Source organism: Volvox carteri (assembly GCF_000143455.1).
Source record: "Volvox carteri f. nagariensis unplaced genomic scaffold VOLCAscaffold_21, whole genome shotgun sequence".
Taxonomy (NCBI): Eukaryota; Viridiplantae; Chlorophyta; class Chlorophyceae; order Chlamydomonadales; family Volvocaceae; genus Volvox; species Volvox carteri.
Window position 1 is genome coordinate 114,446 of NW_003307564.1, and position 15,431 is coordinate 129,876.

Below are 15,431 nucleotides of genomic sequence, written 5' to 3' on the forward strand. Positions count from 1 at the left end.
AGCCCCGCCTTGGGACATTAAGCGCGGTGAAAGAGCGCAAGCGCGCCCAGAAGTCCACTACTGCCCGAGCGCGGGCGTATTCCAGGGGGGTTGCTGCTGCTGTTGCTGCTGCTGCTGCTGCTGCTGTTGCTGCTGCTGTTGCTGCTGCTGTTGCCGTCCCCGGTCCCGCGATGGGCCCCTGCGTTTGATCCTCGAGTACCGGCGCGTTCAGCGGCGGCCCCTCGTGCGGTCTCACTCCGTTGGCCAGGTGAAAGAAGTCCGTTATCCGCCGCTGTTGGGGCCCTTGCGCCTGGATCTGTTGCGCTTGCTCTGGCTGTTCTGTCGCGGGGTTAGCCGCCCTTTCCAGTCGCCTTCCGGCTGCTCGCAGACAACACCTGCCTACCTCCATGGCAGACAGGGCTGCCAGGGCGATCACATCCCAGGGGGCCTGCTCGCAGCCGGTCGGGGCTTGGACCAGCCACAGCTGCTTCCGGGTGATGCCGCCTGTCGCTGCCTCCTGGGAGGGCTGTATGTGTCGATCAATCTGCTCCCGGACAGCTTGTGCGACGGGGCACTCCCAGAAGTGGTGCATGCGTGGGGAGCTGTATGTATGTATGTATGTATGTATGTATGTATGTATGTATGTATGTATGTATGTATGTATGTATGTATGTATGTATGTATGTATGTATGTATGTATGTATGTATGTATGTATGTATGTATGTGCGTGTTAATTAGCCACCACTGCACGTATGTGGTTTTGTGACCGGCTTTGTCATCAGCGCGTTCCGAGGGGCGCATAGAATGTATCTAGCTATGAATCCGCTGAGCACGTCTGATCGCATCCTATTTCTGCCCCGCCCTGTAGAGAACATGCAAATCTACAATCCTGTACAAGATAAATGGGCCGTCGGGCCGAAACCGCCATTCAAGACTTCTGCTGCTGTTGCCGTGGCTGTCGGAGACACCATCTACTACTGCGGAGGCGTCGATGGGGGCAACAGTCGATCCGGCAAACCGATCAATAAGTGCGCGTAAGTGTATGTGAAGTGAGAGAAGAGCTCGACCTGTTCTAAAGGGCACTTAGCGAGTATCCCCAGCTTATTGCTTCCCAATTTCAGAGCGAGCTGGCCTCACCCATCCATGATACATGAATGCCCAACCTAGCTAGACGTCTGTAAAAAATGTTGCTTACCTAAAGATCGTGGTCGGGTATATTATTGTCTGAGTATGTATGTATGATGCATGTGCCTGCACACTGAATACAGGAAATTCCACGTGCCGTCCAACACGTGGTTGCCCATGGCCTACATGCCTCACGCCGTACACCACGCCTCCGCTGCCACGGACGGCAAGCTGTTTTACGTGTTCGCCGGGCGCGAGAGCATAGCTGGCACGGCTAGAAATCCCGTGAACTACACGCAGATCTACGACCCTAAAAAGAACGTGAGTACATGTGGGTACGGGAGATTTACGGATCCCTTCCTGATTGTCCTGAAAAGAATGAAAGACTGTAACACAGCAAAGGCGTAACCCGGGATGCTCAGATTGGCATTAGCGTCGTTACAAAGACTAAAAGCCCTTGTAGCATCAATAAAGTAGCCTTGGTGTGTGCAGAGGGTTTTGGGGAGTTAGGGCTTATGGTTGTGTGTTATATGTAACATACAATCAACTAACTCGCACTGTATATGCTGCTGCACCGGGCGAGCGAGATAATCCACTGCTGCTGTTAAGCCAGGTTGAACACTAGTGTACAGTACTAGGGTACAGTACTGCACCCTGCAATATTAGCAACAGAGCTTAAAAAAAGATGGCCGCGGTACCCGCATGCATCATACATACTTGCGAGGTGACCAGGAACTAAGTTTAGGCGTCGTTGATCCGCTAGATTTGGTTGGATGCTGGTGGTGAGTTGCTGAACCCAACGAATACATTTGGAAGTCGGATGGGGTGAACGGATTAGGGTGCCCCTCTCGCAGGGGAGAGCAGTCGGGAAAGGGGGTAGCTGGTGAAGCTATACCACCCTGTAACAACATACATACATGCGCTAGATAATCATCTTTTCATTTATACGTCTATCGTACCTATCGTAACTAATGATAGGTTGCTTGGTGCCCGTTACAGACCTGGAAATCCAACACAGATGTTGGTGGTCCTGCCGCTACACCAGTTGGCCGTGGCGGCATGGGTGGCGCCGCTTATTACGAGGGATACTTCTACCTCATAGGTGGTGAGGTCAGGTAAGTGTAACGGTCGTTTTCATTTCCAGCAGCGATGTTCATCTAGCTAGGAGTGACCCTTCCCATACATCAATCGTGCATGCATGTGTGTGGCCGCCGACTGCTGCTGCGGAACCACGCCTGCCGCCGCCGGCCCCCTCGGGCCATACATACTAGTACGCACTGTGCCACCTCGCTCGTAGTCCGTCCAGATACCTACATAGGGTGATTAGTGTGGATCACTTTTAAACACGAACATATTCCTTGATTGCTGCTGCTGCCTGCTGCTGCCTGCTGCCCAAATGAAGGTGTGGTGCCACGTGGATGGGCACGTGCCCCAACAACAAGCTCACTCTTGGTCCTCTGGGGGTCTTCAATCGCATTGACAGGTCTGTGAACTATAGATGCTAACTTAGCGCGTATAAATTGACGATATGTGTGTCGTACACTATACAGCTACTACATCTGTGAACTGGTGATGGGTTAGTCAAGTGACTACTGCGGTATTACACTGTAGTATGTCTATATTTTAAGACATGGATATTTACCGCACGACATGGTACCGCAAGGCGTGCACCATTGCCCCTGGGAGATCCCGGATTCGAGACCTGATAAGGTCGAAAATCCTTCCGATTGTGGAGGATAATGTCGATAGACGGTGGTAACCTTGGATAAAGTGATATTGCGAGCTGACCAGGAATGGAGTTGAGCTGTCGCCGGTCCGGAAGATTCCGTTGGGTGACGGTGGTGGGTGCGGGACCTGAGCGACCCACTTAGAAGTTAACTAGAATGACTAGATGAGGGTGCCCCGAAACACCGGGGAAGGCAGGGTTTCGCAGGGTAGCTGCCACGGGTGAAGATATGCCCCCCCTGTTCCACACATCATATACCGCGTCCACATACATGCATTCACTCTCACCTGTCCACCTCCTTTCGTTCACGTATTAGCTGGGGCCAAATTTCTTCCGTAATGCACCGCTGTCTCGTGTTACCGCGAAACAAACGGATTGTTTATTATGTAATAGTTCCATCTTGTGCTCGGTAATGATAGTAAGTCAGGTTCACCGCGGCAAATGGCCTAAGACTATGTACCGCATGCACGCCGTTGCACCTGTGTTCCGTTTCAGGTACAACCCCCGCACCAACACGTGGGACAGGGGTCTGCCGGGTATGTCTCTTGCACGTCATGGCGCATTCCCGGTGGTAGGTCCAAGACCCAAGGGCAAGCCTGGTACAGGCGACGTGGTGTTCGTGTGTGCTGGAGGTATCAAGCAAAGCTACAGCGAGGATACCCTATGCACGTACATGGATGCCATGTGATTGGAGACGGAGAGCGTGCAATCAAGCTGGACCTGAATATCCGTGCGTGTATCTGCCTACAGCATAGCGTAATGCGGGACATATCTGCATCAGCATCAGCAGTGCATTTTGCACATGATAAGCTAATATTTAGAATCTCATCGAGTAAAGCTACATCACATGTCCAATATCACAAGTCTAGGTACGTGTCGATTCCCCACCCCTGGTAGTGACGACGGGCTTCCACCGTTTCATTTTTTCAAGTATTGCGTGGTACGTCTATCTATGTAAGTGTTTTGGGTTATCTATAGATCATGCCGTGGTGTGGATCTGTAGCAGCCTTCCGTTGGTCGAGGATTACTAAGTTGGACTCTGTTGGACATGATTGTGTGTGTGTGGTTGTTACAGTGGGCTCCAGACTCCTGAAGAGTAGAGCCATCGGGCCAGCTGGCCGTGCACTGCAGTAGAGACTAATATACCAATAGAGACCATCACCTCCACTCGGGGAACGACTTGGTCATGGATGTGATCATGCGGGGGGTTTCCTGTCATAGATCTGGTCATGTTGCCTCATGACCACTCATGAGGCCTCATGACCGGTCATGTTACCGGTCATGAGGCAGAGTCATGGTCATGACAGTTGTCATGCTCCGAATGTGTGCGCACATGGCTCGATGGCTGTCCAGGTCTGGCTGTTGCCCAAATTCATGTTTTATCTTGTGAGAGATCGTTTTCCAAACACTAAAGCAATACGCCTTTCATTGTAAAAGCGAAAAACATGAATTCCATGACGGAATAGCGCAAAAGGAATACGCCACGAGTATTGTAATACGGCATGGCGTGAACCCCGGCGTATTGATACGCCATACGCCTGGCGTATTAATTTGAGGTACCATTATTACGCCAGACGGCCAAAACGAATACGGTCGCATCCCTGATGCTCCTTGCGCAGCATGTCGGATCATGAATTGCCACTCAGATATGTAAATTCAGTCATGTTCCCAATGGTCATATGCTGGCTATGTGTTCATGTTTTGTTCCTTTCTAAAAAGTGACAATTATATGCCATATGGACTCCCGAATCCCCTCTGAAATGCTGCATAGTATATTACCTCCATAACAATGTGCACAATGTACTATACAGCATCCCTGCCGGGATTCTGGAGTGCACTTGAATTACCTTCGTTTCAGCCACTTGCAGTGACTTGATATGCATTCAGGCGCGGCCGTAAACAAAGCCCTTAGGCTTAGCTGCACTTATCCAACGCAAAAGATCAGTATATGCCAGCTAGCAGGGCAACTTCCTTTTGGCCTGTTGCCAAGCCTTACTCGGTCAGCTCCCTTACACCCTGTTGTTAATTTGAAAGCCATATGTTATACATACTTAAGGCATGTATTTAAGGTTTAATTAGCAAAGATTCTCTCCTGCTGTGTTCAAGCATGACAAGTTAAGTCACCAGCTCGCACCGTCCCACAGGCACAGCATTGTTGATGTAACTAGCTAAAACATGTGGGAGGTGCATTAGTCTCAACCGCAGGCGCGGCGGCGGCCATACTCCACCCCCTGTCTTTGCACTGGTGCCGATATGCATGTGACCGACTACCAAACCAGTTGGCACAGTTGGTGCAGTGAAAAGGCTGGGAGGAGTCCGGAGCTACATCCGGTCTGTAAATGATCTTTCGTGGTTTGGATGCCACCTCCAGCGCATTCAATGACATGGCAAACTGGCTAATGTAACCAGTAAGAATGATCACAATGTGTAGGAATAGCAGAGCATTCACGTTTGTATCAATCGTTGAGCTTCTAATGCTTCTACACAACCAAGCATTTGGTCCCGCCATGACAAAAGAGCATCCTATTCTATGGCAGGTTCTGGCAAGGATTTAAATGATGCAATCAACAAAGTTCGGTAGCCACGAAACAACTTCCCAATATTGAATTTGCAGCCATGTGAACTTTATACCATGCTGTACACTTCCGGACCAGGGTCCGGAATTGTACGGCTTTTCCCCTCTTGCTGCCCAAAAGTCATGTGAACGTGGACAATTTGCAACACCAATAAGAAACGTCACTGCGTTTAGCACTATGTGATTGCTGTGCAAATTGCACCATCTGGTACCTCCCAGCCCCACCTTCGTCGCTGCCGCTGCTACTCCGTTGCTAATTCCCCCCGCCGCCGTGCCTGCTGTTGAGACTAATAGCCCTCCCAGCCCCACCTTCATCGCTGAAGCTGCTACTCCGTTGCTATCTCCCGCCGCCGCCGCGCCTCCTGTTCAGATTAATGCATCTCCCAGCCCCACCGCCGTCGCTGCTGTTGCTACTCCGTTGCTAATTCCCGCCGCCACCGCGCCTGCCATTTAGGCTACTGCACCTCCCAGCCCCAACGCCGTCGCGGCCGCTGCTACTCCGTTGCTAATTCCCCCAGCCGCCGCGCCTGCTGCTCTTGCTATTTCCCCCCCCACCACGCCTGCCGTTTAGGCTACTGCACCTTCCGACCCCACCGCCGTCACTGCCACTTCTGCTGCGTTGCTAATTCCCGCCGCCGCCACGCCTGCCATTTAGGCTACTGCACCTCCCAACCCCACTGCCGTCGCTGCCACTGCTGCTGCGTTGCTAATTCCCGACGCCGCCACGCCTGCCGTTTAGGCTACTGCACCTCCCAACCCCACTGCCGTCGCTGCCACTGCTGCTGTGTTGCTAATTCCCGCCGCCGCCGTGCCTGCCATTTAGGCTACTGCACCTCCCAGCCTCAACGCCGTCGCTGCTGCTGCTGCTGCTGCTGCATTGCTATTTCCTGCCACCGCCGCGCCTGCCATTTAGGCTACTGCACCTCCTAGCCCCACCTTCGTCGCGGCCGCTGCTACTCCGTTGCTAAATCCTGCCGCCGCCGCGCCTGCTGCTGTTGCTATTTCCCCCCGCCGCCGCGCCTGCCGTTTAGGCTACTGCACCTCCCAGCCCCAACGCCGTCGCTGCCGCTGCTGCTGTGTTGCTATTTCCCGCCGCCGTCACGCCTGCCGTTTAGGCTACTGCACCTCCCAACCCCACTGCCGTCGCTGCCACTGCTGCTGCGTTGCTATTTCCCGAGCTCAGATAATTAACCGCTCATCGGTAACCGCTCCCGTGAGCACAGCAATTTGCCAGATATAATTCTCAAGAAGGGGTGATGTGCGCCAACAGAATCCCAACCTTTCCGTGGAATTCCCAAAGCTGCGAAACCCTGAATGCGGCCCCAAAAGTCAACAATCACATGATTGGTCGCATACTGGTCCATTTCTAACATCGGTATACTTGCGGCATAAGGCAAGAAATGTGCTAAGGACGGTCGTACATTTACAAAGCGTTTTCCTCTGCATGAAGACTGTCACGCGGAAAATTCAATCTCATTACCGTAAGATTATCATACCATGTCTTACAGTTTAGCTTTTCGCAATTCCATACTAGCTTCGTTCACCGCAATGAACCTGGCCCGGAGCTGCGTAATCCGGTAGCTAAAATTGCGTAATGGAGTAGCTGCTGTGCTTAATGGGTAACTGCATCTTACGTTGGTAGTACAAAAGTTGTACGAATGGCGGGCGCGGTTGCCATATATAAGGCGCGGCCTGACCATTGCTTTCTAGGCAGTCTAACCATACCACTTCGCGCATGGGAGCAGGACGCGCCGGCCGAGGTAGTCTATATGAGTATCACCCTTACTTGGCGTGGACAAGTTCCCCCTTTTCATTCTGTTAATAACAACCGGCTTTTATTCTGACTCTGTCACCGAATACGGTCACGAATCGTTTCCCAGCTATCCAGTTTCCTTTCTCAGATCTAGGCTACGAGATTTCCCGTACGTCTTCAGATCTACGGCGAGGTTAAAACTCGATATTGGGCCTAGTGGTCTTGCAGCAAAACTCTGCCTACATAAGGCTCGCTAGCGCACCTGGGCCTGTGGCCTTAGAGCAAAACTCTGATTCTGCTTCCCGCTCGCGCACACAAATCTCTCGCTTTTATATATGCCGCTCATCTCTCGCTTAGTCAATCTACTGGTAGCGACTCCTTTTTGCGAAGCTTTTTGGGCTACCGCCGGGTGGTGCTCACCGCGGTGCGGCACACTATGACAATCCATTCTATTAAACCAGGGTGTGATCTATAAACGTTCAAAAGTGCAATCACGCAAGGCCAATCCGAGAACAGTTATCGCAGTAATGGCAAATTAGCGCACAATGCGTGAGGTAGGATGGTTCCAATACTCGTAATAATGACCGAGGACGTCGATTGCTAAGCGGGGGGCAATGTAACGACGCAAGGCCAATCTGAGAATCCTGGGTTACGCCTTTGCTGTGTTACAAAAAGATTCTAGCTATTGATTTCAGTAAGTTAGTACTGATGCGCCACGATGGATCTATGGGGGGATAACTTCCGGAAGTTATCCCCATCCAGTTAGCAGAAGTTATCCCCTAAAGCCATTATAACTTTCTTTGTCTGGAGATGTCTCGATACCAAATCTAGTAGCTGGCCGCTGAAAAGGCCTCTGGAGATGCTGGTGGTCGTGCTTCACGCGTACTTGTAGAGCCGTACTGTGTACCAGCTACTACAGGAGAATGCTTGGGGGTGAAGAAAGATGCAAATGTGTATGTGTGTAAGTGACTCGATCCGGGGAGTTCCCACATCCTAGCAATTCGCACCAATCTGAGATCGGCATAGAGTACTCCCTGATCAGGGAGTCCGAAGGGGGCCATTTCTTCCTTACACTGGAGGTCCTAGAGAAAGGTGGAGACATAGAATTAGCTACCCAGACGAAAAAGTGATGAATATGCAAAATGATTCGATTGCTAACTGCAACATGGCTTTCATAAATCGATGGATGTTTCAGTAACTTTACAGCTTTGTTCCATAAATACAACGGTTTCTTGGTGCCGTTGATATGAAAGTGGGGAGGCAACTCTCCTGGTCTCCACAAAGCCACCACCCACTCGCCTGCTGGCCCCCAGCCTGCTGGACTAGCCATTTCTGCACCCCCAAGCCTCTGGGCTTCCTGCTCGCCCGTGACCACACACCCAAGCAAGCTGCTGGCCAGGCCGCCATAAGAGTGGATGCATCCACCACATCACCCAGCTCTGCTGTAGCTTTGGGCTAGTGAAGAGCAGTATCCCATCATTTGGACAGGTTGACATCCTCCTGCTGTTACATAGGGCAATGCCCCAGTCCTGCTACGTACCACCATTGCCTCCAAACAGGTCCAGACCAAGTTCATCTCTCAACACTTCCACCTTAAGACATGCTTCCTGATAACCCACACCATATCCATCCCAACACTAACTGGTACTCGTGACTGCTCCTCTATTGTGCTGCTAACACTCCAAGCCCGTGGAGCTCCTCCATCAGCGCCTTGCTAGCCTGTATGTAGCAAAGGTCAGGGGAAAGCACACAGGAGATGAAGCCTAAACTAGCACCTGGTCATAACGGTCTGGTACCGGCAAGAACTCAAGTATAGTGATGTAGAGCTTAGAACAATATATTTTGCCACGTACCTTACTGCTTTTAGCTTCCGCTGAGTCTGCACATCAAAGGTGTGGGGAAACGGCATGATGACCACAGCTTGCTGGATGGGGCCTGTGTACAGAAATGAACATGCCTGTCATAAGCTTGATATGTCAGACCATATGCCACTCCCTACAGGAGCCACAATGAGTTAATTTGACACAGATAGAAGAGCCTGCCCTGCTATGCATAAACCTGCTAACAGTTCGACCCCATATTTTTGCTTACCTGGCATCACTTCTCCAGCATCCATTTCTTCCTTAGTAATCCTGCGCCTGCCTGTGTTCTCCTCCTTCCACATGATACCTGCCTCACCATTCTGGCCATCACTGGTATTACCACCCCTGTGTGTGCCACGGTCCTCCATGGGCCCCTCCCCACGGACCCTGCTGCTGTCAATCTGGCCCTTCTCATGAGTGTGGACATCACCACCACCCTGCCTGACACCACCCCTGTACATGCCATCATCCCAGCAGCCCATATCACACTGGCCACCAGAAGTGCCACCACCCCTGTAAGCACCATCCCTGTTGGTGCCAACAGCCCTGTTGGCGCCACCATCACTGTAGGCGCCACCATCCCTGGCGGCACCACCGGCCTTGTACGTGCCACCAGCCCTGTACACACCACCAGCCCTGTAAGTGCCACCAGCCTTGTAGGCCCCACCAGCCCTGTAGGCGCCACCATCACTGTGGGTGCCACCAGCCTTGTAGGCGCCACCAGCCTTGTAAGCACCACCAGCCTTGTAGGCACCACCATCATTGTAGGCAGCACCAGCCTTGTAGGTGCCACCAGCCCTGTAGGCGCCACCAGCCTTGTAGACACCACCATCCCCATCAGCACTACCAGCCCTGTAGGCACCACCAGCCTTGTAGGCGCCACCATCCTGTAGGTGCCACCATCACTGTAGGCGCCACCATCCCCGTCGGCGCCACCATTACTGTAGGCACCACCATCCCTGTCGGCGCCACCAGCTCTGTCAGCGCCACCAGCTCCGTTGGCGCCACCAGCACTGTAGGCGCCACCAGCTCTGTCGGCACCACCAGCCTTGTAGGCACCACCAGCCTTGTAGGCACCACCAGCCTTGTAGGCACCACCATCACTGTCGGCAGCACCAGCCTTGTAGGTGCCACCAGCCCTGTAGGTGCCACCAGCCTTGTAGACACCACCATCCCCATCAGCACTACCAGCCCTGTAGGCATCACCAGCCCTGTAGGCGCCACCATCACTGTAGGTGCCACCATCACTGTCAGCACCACCATCCCCGTCGGCGCCACCATTACTGTAGGCACCACCATCCCTGTCGGCGCCACCATTACTGTCAGCACCACCATCCCCATTGGCGCCATCATCACTGTAGGCGCCACCATCACTGTGGGTGCCACCAGCCTTGTAGGCGCCACCAGCCCTGTAGGCCCCACCAGCCCTGTAGGCCCCACCAGCCCTGTCGATGCTACCATCCCTGTAGGTGCCACCAGCCTTGTAGGCGCCACCAGCCCTGTAGGTGCCACCAGCTCTGTCGGTGCCACCAGCTCTGTTGGTGCCACCAGCTCTGTCGGCACCACCAGCCTTGTAGGCACCACCAGCCTTGTAGGCACCACCATCACTGTCGGCAGCACCAGCCTTGTAGGTGCCACCAGCCCTGTAGGTGCCACCAGCCTTGTAGACACCACCATCCCCGTCAGCACTACCAGCCCTGTAGGCATCACCAGCCCTGTAGGCGCCACCATCACTGTAGGTGCCACCATCACTGTCAGCACCACCATCCCCGTCGGCGCCACCATTACTGTCAGCACCACCATCCCCGTCGGCGCCACCATTACTGTCAGCACCACCATCCCCATTGGCGCCATCATCACTGTAGGCGCCACCATCACTGTGGGTGCCACCAGCCTTGTAGGCGCCACCAGCCCTGTAGGCCCCACCAGCCCTGTAGGCCCCACCAGCCCTGTAATGCACCACCATCCCTGTAGGTGCCACCATCCCTGTAGGCACCACCAGCCCTGTAGGCGCCACCATCTCTGTCAGTGCCACCAACTCTGTTGGTGCCACCAGCCTGTCGGCACCACCATCTTGTAGGCACCACCAGCCTTGTAGGCACCACCATCACTGTCGGCAGCACCAGCCTTGTAGACACCCACCAGCCCTGTAGGTGCCACCAGCCCTGTAGACACCACCAGCCCTGTCAGTGCCACCATCATCACTGTAGATGCCACCATCCCGGTCGGCGCCACCATTACTGTCAGCACCACCAGCCCTGTAAGCACCACCAGCCTTGTAGGCACCACCATCCCCGTCGGTGCCACCAGCCTTGTAGGCGCCACCAGCCCTGTAGGCGCCACCAGCCCTGTAGGCGCCACCAGCCCTGTAGGCCCCACCAGCCTGGATGCCAAGGTGGGCCCTCTTGTCACCCCCGTCACCGTTGCTTCCCCCACCCTGGCTGCAGCCACCACCACCCCCAGCCAGAACACCCATGCTGCTGTGTGTATTCATGCGTCCAAGGGCACATATGCGGTCTGCAAACCTCATCTTCTCTTTTCTATACAGCTGCTCCATAACTGCCAACAGCGCCATGGTATTATCCATGTAGACCTTGTCGAACTCCGCCTGGGAGGCACCACGCCGTGCCACAATTGGGCCGTGCCACAATTGGGACAAACGGCAGGATGCCCTTGCTCTTCAGCTTCATATCTGGGTGGTGGGATAGAAAGGGGCAAAAGTAGGTAAAGTTATCCTGTATATTACATAGGCACTAATCATTTGGACAATTAGAAAGCTCAGTGCGTGTAAGAGGGATCAGCTCCCCTGGCATCTCCCAACTGAGTACTCTTTGCCTGGTGTTACATTGGTGCGAATTGCTAGGAGGTGGGAACTTCCCGGATCGATTCCGGTTGCGAATAAATCGCACACCAGGCATGATGCAGCATACTCTTACCCCAAAGGTGGATGCCCGGGCGGGCGAGAAGTCTACCAGCTGAGTAAAAAACAAAGTCCTCCATCTCGGACGGGGACTGACGAAATGTCAATAACACTCAAATTCATAATCCTATGGGATCTTAAACAACATAAATCCTACGGGATATGCCCGGGGGCGCCCGAGGACGTTCGCTCGAGGGGGGGAGGAATGTAAGAGGGTTCAGCTCCCTTGGCATCTCCCTGAGTACTCTTTGCCTGGTGTTGCATTGGTGCGAATTGATAGGAGGTGGAAACCCTCAGATCGAGATCAGTTGCAAACACGTCGCACACCAGTCACGATGTAGCATACTTTTACCCCATTAGGTGGATGCCCGGGTGGGCAAGAAGTCTACCAGCTGAGTAAAACCAAAGACCTTCATCTCAGACAGGGGCTGACTAAATGTCATTATAACAAACGGGATCTCAAACAACCAAAAGCCTACGGGATATGCCCGGGGGCGCCTGAGGACGTTCACTCGAGGTGGGAGCAATGTATGAAGGGTTCAGCTCCATTGGCATCTCCCTGAGTACCCTTTGCCTGGTGTTACACCCTGGCCATAGACAACAGCACAGCAGAAATGTTGTATGTATGTTGTTACAGGGTGGTTAACTTCGCCAGCGGCCCCCTTTCCTGGGGCAGTCCCTGCTCTCCCCTGCTAGAGGGGCAACCTAATCCGTCACCCCATCCGACTTCCAAATGTATTCGTTGGGTTCGGCAACTCACCACCAGCATCCAACCAAATCTAGCGGATCAACGGCGCATCAACTTAGTTCATGGTCAGCTCGCAAGTTGATATTATCACGTCCTACATCGTCCATATGATGGGGGGCCACCTCCCATTTCAACACTCCTCAAACACCCGAGGAGCTGGCAGGCGGATTTGAACCCGTTGTATGTATTTGAGTAATCTATAGACCATAAATATCGGGATGCTAAACAACCTGGGATTATCACCAATAGACATGATGACTCACCCCGCTGGTTGTTCTTGATGGCATGGGCCATGTGGAACCACAGGGCATCCCACACCGCTTTCTGCACCTCATCACTCTCGCCCTTCAGCTCCTCATGTGCCTCCTCCCGCTCCATTTTTAAGCCAAGGAGCTTTGCAAACCAGGAAGTAATCAGCGTTAGGGCGTCGACTGTAAAATCCTCTGGTGTCTCCTTCATCTTGGGGATGTCCTTGATGAGACCATATTTGAGGCTCGCGCTTGCCATCCTGCGGGAAAGGTGCATGTGTGGACATGCCATCTAGTCACAAAGCCACACAGTACATGGAACCCATGCATATCACGCCATGATTCAGCTAGCTCACAGCACCCAGCTAATAGTCTGCTGGTATCTGTACACCATACACCCGGTAGCTAAAAGGGTAATGTGAATGCCTGCCACAACCCATATGAAGATTATTGAGCCCTCTAGTGTCAGGTGGTGCTAGCTATCTACTCTGACCCACACACCCAAGGCTGTAGCCGGTGTTCAAGAATGACGCCTCCTTGCTCAACGGCTCCCAAACTGGTGCCCATTTTCCAGGCACAAAGTTTGGCATGTTGTTTTGGTCGCTTTTCGTTTTCTTAGGCACCGCTTTGGTGGTCGATGCCGTCTGCGACTCCTGCTTCTTGCTTCCATGCCTGAAGTAGCAGTTTCAAAACGGATCATGTTCACATCATGAAAGCCTAGGATGCAAGCTTATTATGACCGCACACGAGACAGCGTCATACTTTGTGGTGCCGGGCGCAATTGCCTTGATGACCGGCCATGCCCAGGCGTTGCCCAGGAGCTGCTCGAGTATCGACATTGTCAGGTTCACATTTTTTGCAGCCAGTTCACCATAGAACTTTCTAAAGTCCTCGTAGTCCATGCGACTGTCCATCAAACACTTCATAAGCGCTTGAGTGGCATTAACGCCCAAAGCACTCCGTACATGGCTCGGGACGTTCGGGTTAAAATCTTCAGTTGCGTCAACAGGCGCAATGGCTGCAGGCGCCACTCGCTTATCAGAGGTCGGCCTCGTCACAGCTGGGCGACGCGCTGGCGGCTGGTCGAATCTTCGCCTTTTCTCGGCTGGTTTAGTGGACTTCTCCATCTCGCACTCAGAGTCACTGTCAAATTCCATTATAAAATTAGCTCTACGCATTATTAGATAGTCGGGGCGAGTAGGTATGTGTGGCTCAGAGTAGGGTTCGGTTGCAGCCTAAACTGTTTCAGCACGGCAATCTAATATTTTGGGAGCCAGATTAAGTAAATTATTACAATTACAACATCGGTTGTTATTGTGCTGAAATGGCTATGTTCAGTAAGACTATTATCCTGCGAAGTGCCGTACTGCCAAGCGATTGGTGGGAATGAAAAACAGGCGTCATTAAAAACGGTCGATGATGTTAATATATACCAAAATCTTAATTTGTCCATGCCATTGACGTAAGTATGGCAGTGGATGGATGGATGGATGGATGTTACAAGCTTCAGCGAGCTCGTACGGCCCAAACGAACCCGGAGGCTCATGAACCGCTTTAACAGCGCCGTCGATAGGGAAAAAGAAAAAAAGAGAGAAAGTAAACGAAACAAACAAACAAACAAACAGGAAACGAAAGTTTTACGCGAGAAGAAATCGAGTGTTTATGAGAAAGAAAAGCGTGAATTTGACCCTGACAACACAATTGCCTGTTATCGCCGAGAAAGTTAGGTAGCTAGGTGCTCATGCCGGGAGCGGAACATCTCAAAAATTGCCTTTGCAAGACCGCGCTGATCATCCACTTGCATGATATCACGGATATCCGCGTTGACGGGCACATGTGTACACCGAGGTCCCATTGCTTAAACGTCATCGCGTGATCCGTACTCACTACTAACTTATTGTGGGGAAGGCCATTGCGTCTGCGACCACACTCCCGCGGTACCCAAACCCTTCAAAGACAACTCCGATCAGCCATTTGGCTGTTAGTGGGAGGGCGGGTGGGCCGCTCGCACGGCAATCGAGTAGAGAGTACGAAAATAACCTAATGCAGTCATCGACAGCAGAAAACGTAAGCCTCCAGCCTCAGGCCGACTCTCTTACCTACCATTCATATTTTCTACCTCGTTCCCAAGACTCCGCCGCGTTGCCTCTAGTTCGACTCGTGCCACAGGTAACTTCGCTCGTCGCTACTTTGCCATTCACCTTCGCCTCCACCCAGCCTCTGCTTCTCCACAGAAGCGGCGACCTCCTTCGCCGTTGTTACGCCTCGTCTATGCGAATCCTCCTCATCCGACTGGGTCTTCTGCCTACCCGGTGCGCGCCCCTCTCTCCGCGCATCCGTCTCTCCGGTCCTCTCTAACGGTTGCCTACCTTACTGCAGGACTCGCCCCTTGCCTGTCCGTTGCCGGGTAGGCTTTTCTTGCCTTCCCCGGCCCCACTTGGGGCGCCCCTCCTTGGCTCGTCCACTACCTTACTTCCATCCGTTCCTGCCCCTC

The 15,431-nt window shown here is 53.0% G+C and overlaps 3 protein-coding genes across 3 annotated transcripts in view; 1 reads left to right on the forward strand and 2 right to left on the reverse strand.

Moving 5' to 3' along the window:
* VOLCADRAFT_104910 (uncharacterized protein) overlaps window positions 1-3,519 on the forward strand; it is a gene marked incomplete at its 3' end in the record, with an annotated part of 6,109 nt that extends 2,590 nt beyond the window's left edge. Inside the window, exons 5-9 of the mRNA XM_002950881.1 lie at window positions 849-1,014; window positions 1,249-1,426; window positions 2,105-2,220; window positions 2,508-2,588; window positions 3,327-3,519. Of these exons, the coding sequence (XP_002950927.1) occupies window positions 849-1,014; window positions 1,249-1,426; window positions 2,105-2,220; window positions 2,508-2,588; window positions 3,327-3,519 (734 nt within the window). The remainder of the gene's footprint in view (window positions 1-848; window positions 1,015-1,248; window positions 1,427-2,104; window positions 2,221-2,507; window positions 2,589-3,326) is intronic.
* Window positions 3,520-8,349: 4,830 nt separating this feature from the next.
* VOLCADRAFT_104911 (uncharacterized protein) lies at window positions 8,350-14,094 on the reverse strand (the record flags this gene model as incomplete). Its single annotated transcript, XM_002950979.1, has 7 exons — window positions 8,350-8,878; window positions 9,013-9,094; window positions 9,251-9,819; window positions 11,641-11,713; window positions 12,953-13,197; window positions 13,439-13,609; window positions 13,685-14,094. 7 exons carry the CDS (start codon window positions 14,092-14,094, stop codon window positions 8,863-8,865), a joined length of 1,566 nt encoding a protein of 521 aa, XP_002951025.1. The 3' UTR covers window positions 8,350-8,862.
* Window positions 14,095-14,788: 694 nt separating this feature from the next.
* Window positions 14,789-15,431, reverse strand: part of VOLCADRAFT_104912 (uncharacterized protein) — a gene marked incomplete at its 5' end in the record, with an annotated part of 16,056 nt that continues 15,413 nt past the window's right edge. The window contains one exon of the mRNA XM_002950980.1: window positions 14,789-14,915. Coding sequence (XP_002951026.1) covers window positions 14,904-14,915 — 12 coding nt within the window. The 3' untranslated portion in view covers window positions 14,789-14,903. The remainder of the gene's footprint in view (window positions 14,916-15,431) is intronic.